Source organism: Chrysemys picta, chromosome 1 (genome assembly GCF_011386835.1).
Source record: "Chrysemys picta bellii isolate R12L10 chromosome 1, ASM1138683v2, whole genome shotgun sequence".
Classification (NCBI taxonomy): Eukaryota; Metazoa; Chordata; order Testudines; family Emydidae; genus Chrysemys; species Chrysemys picta.
Genome location: NC_088791.1, coordinates 101,631,206 through 101,647,995, shown reverse-complemented (window position 1 = coordinate 101,647,995; position 16,790 = coordinate 101,631,206). Strand labels below are relative to the sequence as shown.

The 16,790-nt window shown below is 45.0% G+C and overlaps 1 protein-coding gene across 1 annotated transcript in view; it reads right to left on the bottom strand.

Annotated features, from left to right (window-relative positions):
- Positions 1 to 459: 459 nt before the first annotated feature.
- Positions 460 to 16,790, bottom strand: part of LOC101942670 (tyrosine 3-monooxygenase-like) — a 43,249-nt gene continuing 26,918 nt past the window's right edge. The window contains exons 9-12 of the mRNA XM_008171792.3: positions 14,555 to 14,611; positions 9,931 to 10,026; positions 5,162 to 5,295; positions 460 to 2,626 (exon numbers count right to left, since the gene is read on the bottom strand). Of these exons, the coding sequence (XP_008170014.1) occupies positions 2,467 to 2,626; positions 5,162 to 5,295; positions 9,931 to 10,026; positions 14,555 to 14,611 (447 nt within the window). The 3' untranslated portion in view covers positions 460 to 2,466. The remainder of the gene's footprint in view (positions 2,627 to 5,161; positions 5,296 to 9,930; positions 10,027 to 14,554; positions 14,612 to 16,790) is intronic.

Here is a 16,790-nt window from a genome sequence, read left to right as displayed (position 1 = left end):
GTGGGACTATTGAGGATGTGATACTTTCTACTCATGGGGGAAGGGTCTTGATTTTCTCCTGCTCCTTGGTTGCTTTTATTGGTCATGTCAGGATGGAGGTTCAGTCCATAACACATCTTCACCCCAGTGTAAAGAATGAAGATGTCTCAGAGGAAAGTGATTGAGAAATAGAGGTATCCCACTGGACTGTGAGAGCTTTGCCTTGCAATGAAATACAGATCCTCAATGGGAGAAAGAGGAGGGTGAGGTGAGAAATGGGGAGAAACATGGCCCAGTTTCATGAAGACTTGAGGTAACTTAGGACTCCTCTCTCTGCCTTGCCAAGTCCACAAAAGCCTATGGAGTGGCCATGCTGGGAACTCCTTGTAAGTCCACAAGGAAGCAATCAGGCACCTGGAGACTTCAGAGGGGTCAATATGGGTAGGGGATGGAGTTGGCTAAGAAAAAAAAAGTAATGACTTCCCAAATACAGATTTAATAAAATACACTGTTTTGTTTTACATGCAACCAATCTAGGAAAAACAAGTTTATCAGCATAAGCAAAATATCCACCACAGGGAGTTCATCAGTAGTTCAGTTTCAAGTCACAAGACATGTTTTATTTGGCTTTCAAGTCACCCTATGACAGATTAACATGAAACAACTCAAATGTGAACTATATATATATATTTTTCTGTTTGATATTGTCTGCTGCTAGCCTCTATCACCCCCATCTGGCACCATATGCGAGCTTTTTCATGGTTATTTTATGATGATGAAACAACAGCTATTGTAAGAGCAACGCAATTGGTCCACATCATTTTGGGTCAAACCCTGCAGTTCTTCCTCCGTCCTTACACCAAATAAGGGTTAAAGAATTTAGTCCTTAAGCAAGTGTGATCAGTGCTGCTTTTGGAACAGCCTTTGCTGGATCATATGAGACCCTGACCTAGAACTTGCGTAAGGACAGCAAGTTTTGCCTCTTATGGAAAGAGCAGCTTACCCCTGAAATCATGAGTCCAATTAATCACTGTTGGAACTCCATAGGAGTTGATGAAGTTACACCAGGGATGAATCTGGCCAATTGCCATTAAGTCTGCATTTTATCAAAATAGTGTGTTGTTAAAAACACCAAAATCAGCTCAGGACTAGATTCTGCCACCGTTATTCAGGGAGCAGTACCCTACTCCCTGAGTAGTTCCACTGCAATCAATGGCCTTACTTGAGAAGTAAGGCACTAATAAGCATGTGTAAGGGCAGGAGAAGCTGGCCCTAAGTTATTTCTTTTTCTCTCACTGCTCCAGGAACTGGAAAAGACAAGGGTGTGTGGGCGGCCCTGGAGTCCCTCCAAGGCAAGTGTGAGGCTTTGGACAAAACAAAGCCATTTCTTCCAAATATAGGTCTACTCTGAGCTCCAGCCAAACTCAAGTCTAAAATCCAAATTCCATCTCTCAGAGGGAATTCACAAACGAGACCCTATGGCCTGCAGAGTCCAGCTATAGAAAATATTTTGATAGCTCTTCCTCTATGGCATTATCCTCCACCTATTCTTCCTTGAACACATGGTTCAGTCTACAAAGCAAAATAACTAGCTTGATGAACATAATATTTTGTTTTTAAAAAACTTGATTTATTCAAAAATGATTTATTATTAGTCATCAAACATTTTTGCCTATGCCCCAATTGGCAAGAAGCAGACAGATAAATTACTACAAGATGTAATGAAACAAATGGCTATAAAGAAAATGTGTGTGTGTGTGTGTGTGTGTGTGTGTGTGTGTGTGTGTGTGTGTGTGTGTGTGTGTGAGAGAGAGAGAGAGAGAGAGAGAGAGAGAGAGAGAGAGAAATACAGGAAAGTAAATCCATAGCATACTTTGGGACCCTGTGAATGGCACTAAATTATCTACCAGTATATGAAGGCTGTTAAATGAAGTGACAGTCGCAAATAAATACCATGTACAAGTTGAAGGCCTGATCCTACAAACATTTTCTACAGGGCATATTGAGGGGACTATGCATGGTAGCCAGTATTATATGTCTTAGCAACTGTTTGCAGAACTGAGCTCCAAAAATATATAGATGATATTTTCAAGAAGTTATCAGCCCTGATAGTTTGGGATCATTTAACTGGCAAACAAAAGTCACATGTCTGAAAAGTTGTGTCATTCAATGAGATAGCCCTAGAAAAATGGCGTGGGTGTCTATATATCAGTATAACGCAATAAAGGGTACAGCAGTAGATAAATATACTCCACTCAATACTAGCTTATATCATCTATCAAAAGTAGAAGATTTTGTTGTTTGTCACTGAAACATACTAATAACAAGTAATGAATGTGGCTAAGATTGTGTAGCTTGACTCAGTGAGGTGATTAGACTGACTCAGCTACTCATGAGTTAGGATCTTCAGATACGCAGTTTCACCACTAGAAATCAGTAAGTTCTCGGGTTATTTGTACACATTTCAGCACCAGCTAAAACTGGCTTTTAAGAAATGTTTTCAAGGGCAAAGCAGAGGTTTTTCAGCTCCTCTTTCATTTGACTGAGCGTGTTCTTGACTTTCTGAGGTGTATTCAGAACCTCTATGCTGCAGGTGAATGGATCATAGTGAAGAGAAAAAGGCTTCTTGATCTTCAGAGCATATTTTCTATTGGGGACGGGGGAGAAGATAAGAGATAGGTAAATGACATTTGAACCTGCAGACAAAACCCTAAACATAAAACCTGTAGGGCCTTATTTACCACTATGTTACTCCTGTTTTACATCAATAGCAGTCATTTATGTCAATGTTTCCATTTGGAATTTATATAATTATAGTGGGAGCTGGAAGCAATCCCTACATTTAGGTTACCTAACACCTTCCACCATGAAGGATTCTTGTGAAGCTTTTCTTTTTTGAGATGCTGCAAAACCTCCATTGCAGTAGGCTTTTGAAATTTGGACTGGATAAAGCCCTGAGGCCAGAGAATTGCCTTTTCATTGCTCCATAACATTCTCTTCAGGTTTGACAGAGATTTACACTTTTGAAAAATCACCATTTTTCTTCAGTCAGGTGAGTTGTCAGCAACATTTTGGCAGAGTATGAAAATAACTGAACACTGTAACCTAAGGTGAAGCCTAAATTGCTGCTACTACCGCAATAGAAGACTGTACACTGGGAACCCTTGGAAAAGACAGCGTCTTCAGGAGGTTGAGGGAAAGAGAGCTGGAGTGGGCTCTCCTTGAAGAATTCCCCACCCTGACCCATCACATGTCCCCAGCAGCCTCTTACCCACCCCTACAACTAATAGCTGCCTTCTCCTCCTGCCAGCTAATGTGCTGATGGTTCAGTGTTCAAACACTGCTAAAAGCAGGGGAGGGCATTGTTACACAATAGGATTTTTTATTACCTTTTAAAAAAAATCTAGGAAATTATATCCTCCCCTGCCCCGCCCGACACACCCTGTTTTATAAGAATGTTACCTAGGTTGCACTCTAATGTTATGCCAGAACTTAGGTTGACTGTGAATTTTAATTCTGTTCCCTTGTGCTTACACATTTGGGACAGAAGGATGGCCTTACGAATAGGCGCCAACTTCCTCATTTCCCGGGGGGTGCTCGACCTCCACTCCATCCCAGGCCCCGCCCCTTCCCCCAAGGCCCCATCCTGCCTCTTTCCACCCCTGTTCCACTCCCTCCCCCAAGGGCACCTCATAGACAATTGGTACCTCCCCATACGGGGGGGAGGGGCGCGATCTAAAGAGGCAGTCCCGTGACCAGTCACATGTCATCCCCCCGGTGACCCTCCCCCATGCCCAGCCTGGGTCACAGTGGTTTCCCCAACACACATTACCTGTGTGTGTTTGGGGGGGGGGGGCACTCTGTCATACCTCTGCACCTGCCCCCCCCCCCCAGGGCACATTCCTGGCAGGAGGGAGCTCAGGCAGGGAGTGGGAGGGAGCCATTCCAATGCCACCCCTGCCGGTCGCTGCTCTGTCTGAGAGATCCTGGTTGGGGAGGCGGCTTCCGCTCCCTGCCCGGGCTTGGCTGCTGTGGACCACGGCTGAGCAAGCCGGAAACGTGCCAGGTGGAGGGAGGCTCTGGCTCGCTCACCCCCGGTCCCTGGCACCCGAGCCCAGGCAGGGAGCGGAAGCTGTCTTCCCAGCCAGGCTGAGCAGGCTATGTCAGGCAGCTGCCAACGCCGGACCGCCATGCTGCAGAACGGCATCCTGGCAGCCGGAGGAGGGGCTGGTTGGTCCCGCCCCATCTGCTCCTGGCCCCTCGCCCCTTCCACTCCCTGGCATCTGGGGCATGCATCACCCAGCCTCACCCCCAACCTCTTCCTGCCTCCCCACATGCCGTCAAACAGCTGATCAGGGTAGGTGGGAGGTGCTGGGAGGAGTGGGGGAGGAGCTGATTGGTGGAGCCTGCTGCTGGTGGGAGACACTGGGGGGGGGAGGGAGGAGGAGCCCACTGGTGGGTGCTGAGCACCCACTATTAATTTTCCTTGGGTGCTCCAGCCCAAGAGCACTCACGGAGTCAGCGCCTATGGCCTTATAGTAAAGCCCTTTGACAGGGCTACAAGAGATCTAGCTTCAATTCCTGATTGCCACAAACTTCCTGTGTGACTTTGGGAAAGTCATTTAATCTCTCTACCTCTCAGCATCAGAACCTACCTCAGAGAGATGGTGCGAGGACAAATGTGAGTAAGGCATCTTTTGGATGTTGGGGCTGGGGGCTGGATAAGTATGTAGATGGAGTCTTATATGCAACTATTACTTTTAAAAAGCAGTACACCTCTACCCTGATATAACGCTGTCCTCGGGAGCCAAAAAATCTTACTGCGTTATAGGTGACACCGCGTTATATCGAACTTGCTTTGATCCGCCGGAGTGCGTAGCCCCGCCGCCCCGGAGTGCTGCTTTATCCTAATTCGTGTTATATCGGGTCCCATTATATCGGCGTAGAGGTGTACTTTTATTTATTAAAAAAATGTGCAGATCGTGTGTATTCTGAGTCAGCCACCATATTTTATGGAATGATGATGTATCTACCTTGATACTGTAAATGGAGCCCAGCTTCTAACCTTAGCTCAGCTACCAGATCGGGTAGGGTGTAGTAGTGCCTCCTGTGCATTGGAGATTAGCATTTGGCCCAATGTATTTGTCTCTATGAAAAGAATGTGCATCAATGGCAGACTCACTGGAGTTTGGCCTTGGCATCTTCAAAATTTTCTGCTACAAAATAGACAGGTTGGAAGGTCTGATCCTGATACGGATGAACTGCAGTCAGTTCGGGATCGAACGGTTTGTGCTCAGGCTTGTTTGATAAAGCATACTTTAAAAACAAAAAACAACACAAAAGGTTAGAATTTGTGCATAAAGACGTAACAAAATAAACATCCACTGTACTGATTAAGATTCTAAAGTGCATTCGGGATGGGGCAAGATAAATTATGATTAGGATACTACATTTACAGTTTGAAGTTTATTTTCATAATTTTTCACTAATACAACACACATGGAAAAGAAGATGTTTCATGCATTACAACAATGCAGGGTGGGCATACCGTAACCCTTTTCTAGAATCAAATTCAGGGTGTGAAGCTATTTAAACATTTATTCTGAAATGTTAATAAAGAAGGCAAATGCAAATCATAGGTATAAATACTAGATAGGGAGTTGACAGAAAAAATGTCATAACAATAATCCCTTTTACCAAAGTGGGTAAGGATGGCAGAATCTGGCTCTCTATCATTCAGAGATTGATGACATTATCTCTGATTTTGAGCTAACCATCTAGTTTTGAGTCACTTGCCTCTTATCAGATAATGATTTGAAATTTCTTTCTAAATGCTAAAAAGTGCTATGAAGTCTTTGACTATGCAGGTCTCTCCCAAGCAAATGAGCTGTGGGTGAAGCTCCTGGTTTCAGTAACACAGCTGTCCCTTCATCTCACAATCCTCATGTTTTATTTTTAAAGTCCCATTAACTTATTTAATTAGCAATAAATTATGCAACAAGTTCATGGCGATGAAAGAAACAAAGCTCTATTAAACATATTGAGAGGCCACCTTTATGTTCTGAGGCATGGTTGTTTGTCTTCAAACCACGCTCAGGAACAATCCTCATGCCTGCATTCCTGAGCCTCTAGTCTCACACCAGTGTATGTTCTTCCTGACATCTTATCCTCTTTCTCCAGTTCCACTTAGCCTGTTGCACAACCAACCTGTAGCAAAGAGGTGTGGCCACCCTTGGAGATTGACAGCGAGGGATGGCCAGATGCCCCCTAGTGGGCAGAACCAGGAAAGCCACACTCGCCACACCGGAAGCAGAGGGGTGGGAGAGGAACAGGAAGTATAAACGGTGGACCCTGCAGCTCAATTGGGTTGCAGCCACCAAGGGAGATGGACATGTTCTCCCCACTGCTGATGCAGGAGACCGCAGAAGACTTCTGGTCTGAGGACTCTCCTGAGCTGCCAGAGCTGCCAGACCTGGCTGACACTGAGAAGCTGCTGGGCTTGCCACTGGCAGTGTACCCTGAGGAGATGGAGGATGACCCCAGGGTTCAGGTAGTAGCAATGGGCAGTCGACTACTGTCTGGCTACATTGCTGGCTGACTCTAGGTCAGCATGTTGTGGCTGGATCACTCTGCCACTGTTAGGGCCCTGGGCTGGGATGTGGTGGAGTCAGGTGGGCCTGCGTCCCCCTGCCCCTGCCATCTCACCCCTGAGGTGGCAGCCTCCACACCATAGGCCAGGAGACCTGTGTTGTTCTACCATCTGCTGAGCTAGGATGCTAGACTGTGTGGTGCTCACCCCCTTCCCGAGCCCTAGACTGTGTGGTGCCCCACCCTGCTTGAGGGCCTGGGCTCATAGACTATTCACAGCTCTGCCCTGCCTGAGGGTTGAGACCTAGGGACAAATTTCTCTTTAAGCTAATTTCTCTTTTGTACAGACTGTCATTCCAGGTGCGTGACAGCAAAGAGGTGGGGCCACCCTCGGAGATTGACAGTGAGGGACAGCCACACATGCCTACACACTTACATAGCCATTTTCTAAAGATTCAGAAACGTTTGGAGGTGTGTTTTACACTGCTGGTTTCAGCCAGTTTTGCTATAGGAAGTACCCAAATCCCATGAAAAAGGCTCTGTGTGCTCTGTTTCTGACTATGACTAGAAGCACCTAGAAACTTTCATTTAAAAAAAAAAGCAGCTGAGATTCTCGTGAATTCATGTTCTGTGGCTTGAAGAACACCATCAAATATCATGACACTAGTGATAAAATTGCAAGAGGTAGTGATACTGCATGGGATTTCCAGCTCAATGTGCTGACTTGAGAAACTCCACTTCTTTGACACAACAGAATTCTCTACAATAAGGGTAAAGATTGCTGGAGCTAGAACTCTCTCAGGGGCTGGTTTGAGACTGTGGAATGGTCCCCTCCATGCCAGGTATTAAGGGCCATCATAAACCTCACCACCTTTCACCCCAAGAGCTAGGTGCATCTCTTTGGCCTTGCCTTCTGTAACATAAATACATAGCAACATGTTTATTTTAAAAATATCCCCCTGGGATAGAGAGAATGAGAGAACACACACAGATGTTAGTCAAGTTACTTAATGAGATATTGGAAGGCACTCGGAGACTACAGTGATGAGCGCGAATGAGAACCTTGATAAAATAGAATAGAATGGTTGAATGGAAGCAGTTCATTTTAAAATGAAGTAGCAGCAGTTCGCAGGGAAGGAGTTAAAACATCTCCGAATGATTCTACAGCTCTTAATGAGAAAATAAGGCAGCAATACATATTGCTTGCCTTCTACATTCAGTTAAATGGCAGATGTAACTTTAGCCTTTACAACCAAGGTCGTATACTAACTCAGTTTCTCTCACCACAGACTTAGCCTTAGGACTTGACTGGATTCCTCTATGGTGATTAATCACTTAAAGGAGATTTAAAGCTCTGTCAAAATCACTAGAGGCCATGCTGAAAAACTACTAGTTAACCTTTGCTGAGCTTCTGAACTTTAACCTAGCTGCCTCAAAACATACGTATTTGGAGACATGAGCACCAGTATCCTTTATTACCCTGCTTAATGTTGAAATAAATTAGATTTAAAGCTATAAAGTATTCAGACATATAAGGGGATTAAAACAAATGTTGAGCCTTGCTCCATATTCAGTTTTGATAATGGATCTGACAGGTTTTAGAAGATAAATAAAATCAGCTATAAATTTTATATTTGTTGACAATGCACATGGTGATGGCAGAGGGAAGTTTAAGAAAACACAAGTAGCCTGCAGACTTTATCCTAGAACAAGTATAAGTCTAAACCAAATATATGGTAATTGAGCATAATTTGTGGAGATGCACGTTGATCTTTTGGTTCAAAGCGAGAAAGTCCAGTATTATATGTATATGTGCTGTACCTCTGTAATACAGTTTTAAAAAATGGTCATGCACAAGATCACAATACATTGTAACAAAGGCACACATACTTCTATACTAGTGTTAATGAGGGAAGCTTTCCCTGCAGACCATAAGGGAAAGCTCTCCAAACCATGCACCATTCAGTTTGGAAACTGAACCCTGCAGTTTGGTTTGCAGGAGGTAGGAGCACACCAATCTCAGAAGACTCACTGCCCTCTAGTGAACAACAGGCAGCTACACTAGCTTAATGTTGGACAACCATGCTTCTATCTGCCAGGTTTTGCTCTGCCAAGGCATCTGTGGTCATCTCTACCAAATTCACGGTCCATTATGGTCAATTTCACGACCATGGGATTTGAAAATTGGTAAATTTCATGTTTTCAGATGTTTAACTCTGAAATTTCACGGTGTTGTAATCGTGGGGGTCCCGACCCGAAAAGGGATTGTGGGGGTGGGGGTTGCAAACCTGTTGTAGGAGGGGTCATGGGATTGCCACCCTCACTTCTGTGCAGCAACCGCAGAGCTTCCTGCAGCTGCAGGAGATTCCTAGAGGTGGAGGTGGGTCTGAGTTCTGCCTCCCCCACAGAGTATCTGTGCAGGGGATCGACAAGACCTGTCCCTCCCCTGGCCTGCCGGAGCTAGGAGCCCCCTTTGCTCAGGCGCTCCCAGCAGCACAGGGAAGATCAGACATAACTCCACAAGTCTCCTCCAGCTGCAGGAACCTCTGGGGCTGCTGCCCAGTCCCAGAGCGCGTCCTGCAGCAGGGGAAGGCACCCAGAGGTGGGTCTAGTTTCCCCCCCGCAGAGCAGCTGTGCAGGAGATGGACAAGTCCTGTCCCTTCCCTGCCCAGCCAAGCAAGGAGTCCCCTTTGCTGGGGTGCTCCTAGGAACAAGGGGGCATCGGATTTCACAGGGAAGGGCTTATTTCATGGTCCGTGATGCATTTTTCATGGCCCTGAAATTGGTAGGGCCCTAGTAATCTCATCCAGTTTTGAACAGGACAGGGCAACTGTGCAGCTAATCTCTTTAAATCGGGTTTTTCTAATGACCTGCGATACAGCTGCAGTCAACTTCAGTCTGTCGCATATCCTTGACAAGTGCTCACTGACTTCTTTTGAGGGCGGGCTACCGGCTCTCTACCTGATTACTACTGATGCCATCAAATGGCTGGGCACATTGTGCATATGCTGAGAGAGACCAAGCTTGTACTGGGGAAGGTACACGAGTATAGTAAGTTTTCATGGCTATGTTAGTTCACGAGTATAGTTAGTTTTCATGGCTATGTTGGCTATTTAGTTGGAAGACAGACAACGCTATAATTTTTCTATCCACATTTGTGATGGCTGTTGTAGGAGAGAAGGGAATATCTGAATTTTTCTAGGGCGGGAGGAGTGGAGAAGTAAGGTTCTAAACGTGGTGATCAAGTGTTTTTTAAAATGATCCTCAGAATATTTTGATGTCAGAAAACATTCATTAACTTTTCCCACAAACGTTAGAAAATGGATCATAGGAATCAGTCAATAATAAATACATTTTACTTACCACAAGCTCCCCGTAAGACGAAAGGAGTCCTGCCCCATAAGCTTTGATGGATCCATTTTGTTTGCAGAGACCAAACTCAATAGTAAACCAATAGAGCTGATAACCAAGAACAACTAATCAGTTTGTGAGAACCATAAACTAATCTAATAATCACCTCCCCTTTTGTTTACTTGTGCCCTATCTTTCTTTTGTTTCTTTTCTCCTTATTACTTTTCTTAATTTCTAGTTATCTTTAAGCATTAAGTTTGTATATTTTAAGAAAATATCCTTACATATGTATATATTTACATATTTATATATTTAAATTTATCTACTACTTGAGCAAAATGAAATAGGAAAAGTCCCCTCCCCTCCATTCTCTGTATGGCACTATTAGCAGAAATTTGAAATTATCCATCTCTTAGCACCAACATCCACTTTAAAATTAAGTCCATTCCATCTTTATCACATTACAACAGAAAACAAGGACAAATATCTTTTGGCTGCCCTTGCAAATTGAAGTAGTTGCACATTAAGTGCTGGAGTATGACCCAGCCCTACAGACCTGCTGAGGAAAGTAAGGGAATTAGGACACTTTCCCCCTCTGCAACCCTGTTAACACTTCCCACATTGCGGTTGCAGACATGGGGAAGCTGGGGGAGGGAGGAAGCAGGGCCTACCTTTCTCCAACCAAAGGGCAGGGAGGGGTGGAACCTATAACCTGCCCCAAGAACAAGAAACAACAGGGAAGGAAGGAATCATTCATATTCCCAATGTGGCTCTGTCTCACAATTCATCTCAGGCCCCCTTCTGGGGCATTCAGCTATGCACTTCCTGTTACACAGGACTGAGCCCTAAGTTTCAATCAAGCCCTATGTGATTTGTTTACAGCACTCCGCTTAAAGAGTTGCTGATACTTCACAGAAGAGTATGAGACTAATCTACCTATATATCTTGGTTTCTTTGATATAGACCTTCATAGTTCTTTGACTTGTTATTTGCAAGGACATTTACAATTAAAAAACCCCAAACAACAAACAGGCAAACAAAGAAACAAACACCCAGGATTGTTGTTCCTTAGGGGTTTTCTCTTCTAACTACTTTACCCACATTTCAAATGATAATACTCCATTTGTGATGTTCTAATCATCTAGGTCCTTTTTATTTTCTAATGGGGATCTTTTCCCATTCCTCATCTTTTTAGTATAGGATCTCTTTGGTTGGATCCTGAGGGATAGGAAGGTGGAATGGGGTGCCCCGTTCTTTCTGAAAGTACCCCTGTGCCACTTCTGTGATGCTAAGTGAGTGAGGATCTTGAATCTTGACACTCACAGCTATAGTGTGATATGTGATATGATGCTGTCTGGGCAGTGAGTTCAAACATGAATGCTGACAACTTTCAATCTGTCCTGCTCTCACACAGCTGTGTAGAACACGTTCAATCTAAATATTAAGAACTGAATAGATGAAGGAATCAATGGTGGTTCAAAGTTAGCTTCAGTAAAATCAATCTCATAACACTTAGCAGCACACTTTAATTACATTAACTAGATAGTCCTCACAATGGTCCTATGATATAGGCAGTAATAGCCCTGTTACAGGTGGAGAGACAGAAGCAGACCAACTAAATGAGTTAACCAAGATCACAGAGAGAGCGAGAGCGAGAGAAGTATCAAAAATGAGAGGGAATGCAGATATTCCTGGCTCCCAAGACCTGTGCTCTGGGCACTAGACCATGCATCTCACTTGAGAGGCAATTAAGAACTAGCTTGTGACAACAGCACTCAATGAAGACCCTGATTCAGGAAGACATTCAGATTCAGGAAAATACCGTATTTTCCGGCGTATAAGACGACTGGGCGTATAAGACGACCCCCAACTTTTCCAGTTAAAATATAGAGTTTGGGATATACTCGCCGTATAAGACTACCCCTCTTCCAACGCACACCAAAAAAAAATTAAAAAAACATCAGATTTGATTTCAATATGGTAATTTTAATTCAAATGCTTATGACATGCAGGTACTTAGCAGGAAAACTGTCACTTATAAACATAAGGCTGTTTGTCATCAAACATGTAAACATAAAACAGTGCAAGTGGATTAAACTTTTCCTAATTCACTCTAAAGCTGAAAGGAAGGATAAGACAATAAACCCATGAGAGCTGCCATGCTGTTTGTTTTCTAAGCTGTCAACCAAACTGGAACTGATGATGATAGGAGGAAGATAACAAACAAGAGAGAGAGAGCAAGTGCCGGGCAAGTCCCTGGCGAGTTAGCAACGCCCATCATAACTGCAAGCTACGGTATTTTTACAGGTTTTGCTGGCGTGACAGTTTCCCTTTAAAAGCCTTCAAAATCCTCCTGTTCGTCATCGGATATCATAAGTACATCAATGACATCTTGTGATACATTTGTAAGGCAGTCATCGTATGGATCGAATTCCGTATCAGATGGTGTGGTCTCAGCTTCAGCTTCCTCTTCATCTTGCCACAAGTAGTCGTCCTCCATACCATCTAATGAATTTGATATGCCACACTTCTTGAAAGACTTGATTACTGTTTCTGCATCAATATCATTCCAGGCTTTTATAACAAACTTGCACAAAACATCCAACTGTGGAGCACGCATGTTTCCTCCTTTTGTGAATGACTTTTCGCCGCTAACCATCCATTCATTCCACTGTTCTTGAATGCGATCTTTAAATGGCTTGTTTAGGCACACATCCAGTGGCTGTACCAACGATGTCAATCCTGCAGGAATAACTGCCGCATCTGTGTTTAGTCTTGCAAGCATTTGCTTGGTGCTGGGAGTTAAATGAGCCCTGAACATATCCCACACCAGTAGACTACATTTTTGAATAAGTCCACCTGGTCGCCTGCTCCATACATTATCAAGCCATAGCTTTACCCCTTCTTCATCCATCCAGCCTTTTTCATTCACATGTACAAAACAACCAACAGGGAACTTGAATTTCGGCATTGTTTTTCTTTTAAAAATAATCATTGGTCTCAGTTTGGCGCCATCAGCTGTGCATCCTAGTACCACTGTAAAACTGGACTTCTCATGTCCTGTTGTTTTAATTAAAATTGTTTTTTCACCTTTTTGATGGACAGTTTTATTTCCAACCATATCAAAATTCATTGGAGTTTCATCCATATTTCCAATACTACTTAACGCATAGCCATGTTTAGTGCGCTGTTGTATTACGTATCGATGGAAACTATTTACTTTGCTATCAAGATCTGCAGGTAATTTTGGGGCAATTTTCATCTTTTGCCTCAGTACCATATTATGCCTTCCCATGAATCTAGTACACCAGGATACAGTGGCCTTAAATCTGTTGCTGTGATCTGGGTTAGATTTGGCCCACTGAAGTGCAAACAAATGTATTTTATTTCGTGTCACTACATAACCGTTTTGGCGATGCTCATTCACCATGTCTGCTACATGTTTTTCGAGTTCTGGCCAATGTGGAGTGCCTCTTCTTAATGCACACTTACCCCTTGGCATACTCTTTAATGCTTTTTCATTTGCTTTCCAGTCCCGAACCATCTTTTCTGTTACTCCATATTGTCTTGCAGCAGCGCAGTTACTATGTTCCATGGCAAAGTTTACAACTTTAAGTTTGAAACTGGCTTCATATTTCTTCTTGCTGGTGGAGCCATGATGGGGTTTTGACTGTTGGACATTTGTATACTGTACTGTATGTACTGGTGCTATACTGTATGAACAGGTACAGATACTGGTGCTGTACTGTATGTGGTACCCAGTATACAACAACCAGCCAATCACGGCAAGCGATGTACCTTACCGGCGATTGGCTGGTTGTTGTATACAAAGCCTGCTTGGATTGGTCAGCTCTCCCTGCCTGCCCAGCCCTCCCTGTCTCCAAGACTATCAGAGCGGTAGCGCAAACACGCCTCTTTCACCCGTCTGGCCCGCCCTTGTATCCTATTACCGTACCTCCTTCTCTGCCTCTCAGATCTCGCACATGCGCGCCTGCGCCGCTTCACTGCAGTCCTCAGGAGCGAGATCTGAGAGGCAGAGAAGGAGGTACGGTAATAGGATACAAGGGCGGGCCAGACGGGTGAAAGAGGCGTGTTTTTCTGGGCACAGTGCCGCTCTATCTCTTTTTTCCATACCCCGGGCGTCCCGGATGCCTGCAGCTTGCCCCGCCCTTCACTTACACCTTCCCGGTGAGGCGCCCCCTCACCTCGTCATCGGGCGGGGATGCGGCCGCGGCCGTTTTTGAGCTCCCCCCACCATATGCGGCGACCGCAGATTCTCCAGTCCAGCTCGGAAGTTTCAGCACCCGCCCTATAAGACGACACCCGGCGTATAAGACGACCCCCGACTTTTGAGAAGATTTTCCTGGGTTAAAAAGTAGTCTTATATGCCAGAAAATACAGTAATTAAACACTTGCTTCAAGTTACACATGTGCTTATCTGCTTTCCTGAAGAAGGATGGACTTGAGCACATGCTTCTGCCCTTTCCTGATCTGGAGATACAGTTCAGAGACAACTTTTGTGATGCCTTCATTTTGGGTACCCAACTTGAGACACCTGAAAGTGAACACTCAGTATTTTCTCAAAATCAGGGCCCTTGTATTTTATCTCTGATGTTAAAGTGTAATCTATACTTACTGTTGCCAGTTTTTCAATCTCAACATCAGATGATCCAAGAGAAGCCAGTCCAATAGCCTAAAGCAAGTAGACAATGTTATACTTGTGTTATTGTTTAGCCAACAGGAGAAAGACAGACATAGAGGAGTACTATCTCATTTCTAACATGAAATAGTCATTGCTATTTGTCAACCAATATGTCCTACAGGGGTTTCCAGGATACCTTTGTCTCTCTGGCCCCATCTACACAGCAGAAGGAACCAGATTTGTTGATCATTAAAACTGTTTAATTGCATGTAGTTCTTGGCCTAATGTTGACCAGCTCTTAGCCTAGTTTTGACCCAAGGCACGTGCCGTCTCTCCCCAAACAACAAAGAAATCTTGTTACGAGGCCAAGGTCTATATGGCTGGATGACACCTCCAGCTTCTCCCATTGCATGACCTGGCAACATACAAATAGTCTCTTTCCCACCTGCCAGACCCCTTTCTAGCTCCTATGCCAGCTCCACTCACTGTCCTTGATGCCCATCTGCCAGCCTACCCACCCAGCCTTGCCTTTTCAATTGCTTCCCCCTTGCCCTCTCTGTCTCCCTATCTACATTTCTGGATTCCCTGATACTTTCCTGTTCTCTGGTACTCTTCCTGCCTCTTTACTGTCTCCCCTATTCTTTTCTTCTCCTCTCTTCCTAACTGTTCCTCTTTCCCCCTCAGCTACAAGGCCCATTCTGGAACTCTCCATCTTCAACCCTGACTGTACAGAAAAGAATTCAGCAGCATGTTACAGGTGAGAATGAGCAGGTGCTTGGGGTGGCCAAGGGAGAGGGGCGGCACCTGCGGCAATTCAGGGGCGGCAGGTCCCTCACTCCCTCTAGGAGCGAAGGACCTGCCGCTGAACTGCCGCTGCCGATCGCGGCTTTTTTTTTTTTTTTGCTTGGGGCGGCAGAAATGCTGGAGCCAGCCCTGAGAATGAGTGAAGTGGTTTGGATAAAAAAAGAACCGCCGTCCCCTTAGCACCAGAAAAATAACCAAAAACTTGAACCAAACCTTATCTGAGATTGAAAAAGTTCGCTCCTTCTGTCCTGTATCAATGATGTGATCCTGCAAACTCGATTGTGTTTTTTGATTGAAGGAGTGAGAGTAGCAGAAATGGCTCTCACTACAAAGACTCTGTGTGAGTAAGGAAGTAACATGCCTCATGCCAGACACGTCGTACAGTCAGAACTCCAATGGGCAAGGAAGCTCTGCTGCTGCTTCTTTCATGTTAAATCTACATGTAACCACTAGGTAAATGGGTCAGATGGCGTGGACTCAAGATCCAACAATATGCAAATGATACACAGCTCTACCTATCCTTCACCACATGTGACCACACTACTGCCATCAAGAGATCCATCCCAGTGCTTGGATGAGCTCAGCTCTTGGATGGAGATCAGCTGGCCGAAGCTGAACCTGAGCAAGATGGAGGTGATGTTGGTGGGCAGAGGAAAGTATTGTGAAGAGCTTGTAGCTACGGTGCAGTCCCTGTTGGTGGAAGATAGACAGCCATAATTGGTCAATTCAGTTGTAGTCTAGGACTACTCTTGGATGCCTCGCTGAGCTCTCATATAGCAGCATCTGTGAGGAATGCTTTCTATCAGCTCCACTTGGTTAGAAAACTCCGTCCCATTCTAGTGAGCGAAGACCTGCCCTCAGTTATTCATGCCTTCGTCACCTCTCAGCTGGACTACAGCACTGCGATATACCTGGCCATGAAGCCTACTGTGTTTAAGAAGCTCCAACTAGTTCAGAATGCAACAGTGTCTCCTCAGCAATGCAGGCTACCACAAGCACATCACACCTGTCCTTCCCTCTGTCAGGAATCAGGACATGCAGCATTGCCAGTATGAAGCAGGGCTTGCAGCACAGCAAGTCTCTGGGCAACCTAACGAGTGCAGCTTGCTGGTGCTAGGCTGCCTGACTACACTGCCCAACTGGTTTGCAGAGTCAGCAGGCTGGCTCTTAAGCCCAGCTGCAGCAGCAGTTCAGCAGCTGCTCAAAGCATTTGCCCATGGCTGTGATAGCTCCTGCTTGTCCCCAGCCCTGGTCCTGCCTTGACTCCAGCCTTGCCCAAACCTTTCCTCACTCCAGGTAATCCAGTTCTGACCCTTGACTCCAATTCCTGACCTCTGACTCCGGCTCTGACACTTGGCTCTGATCGCTGACCCTAGGCTCTGGCTACTGACTCTGGCTGTGACCCTTGGGTCTGGCCCTGGACTCT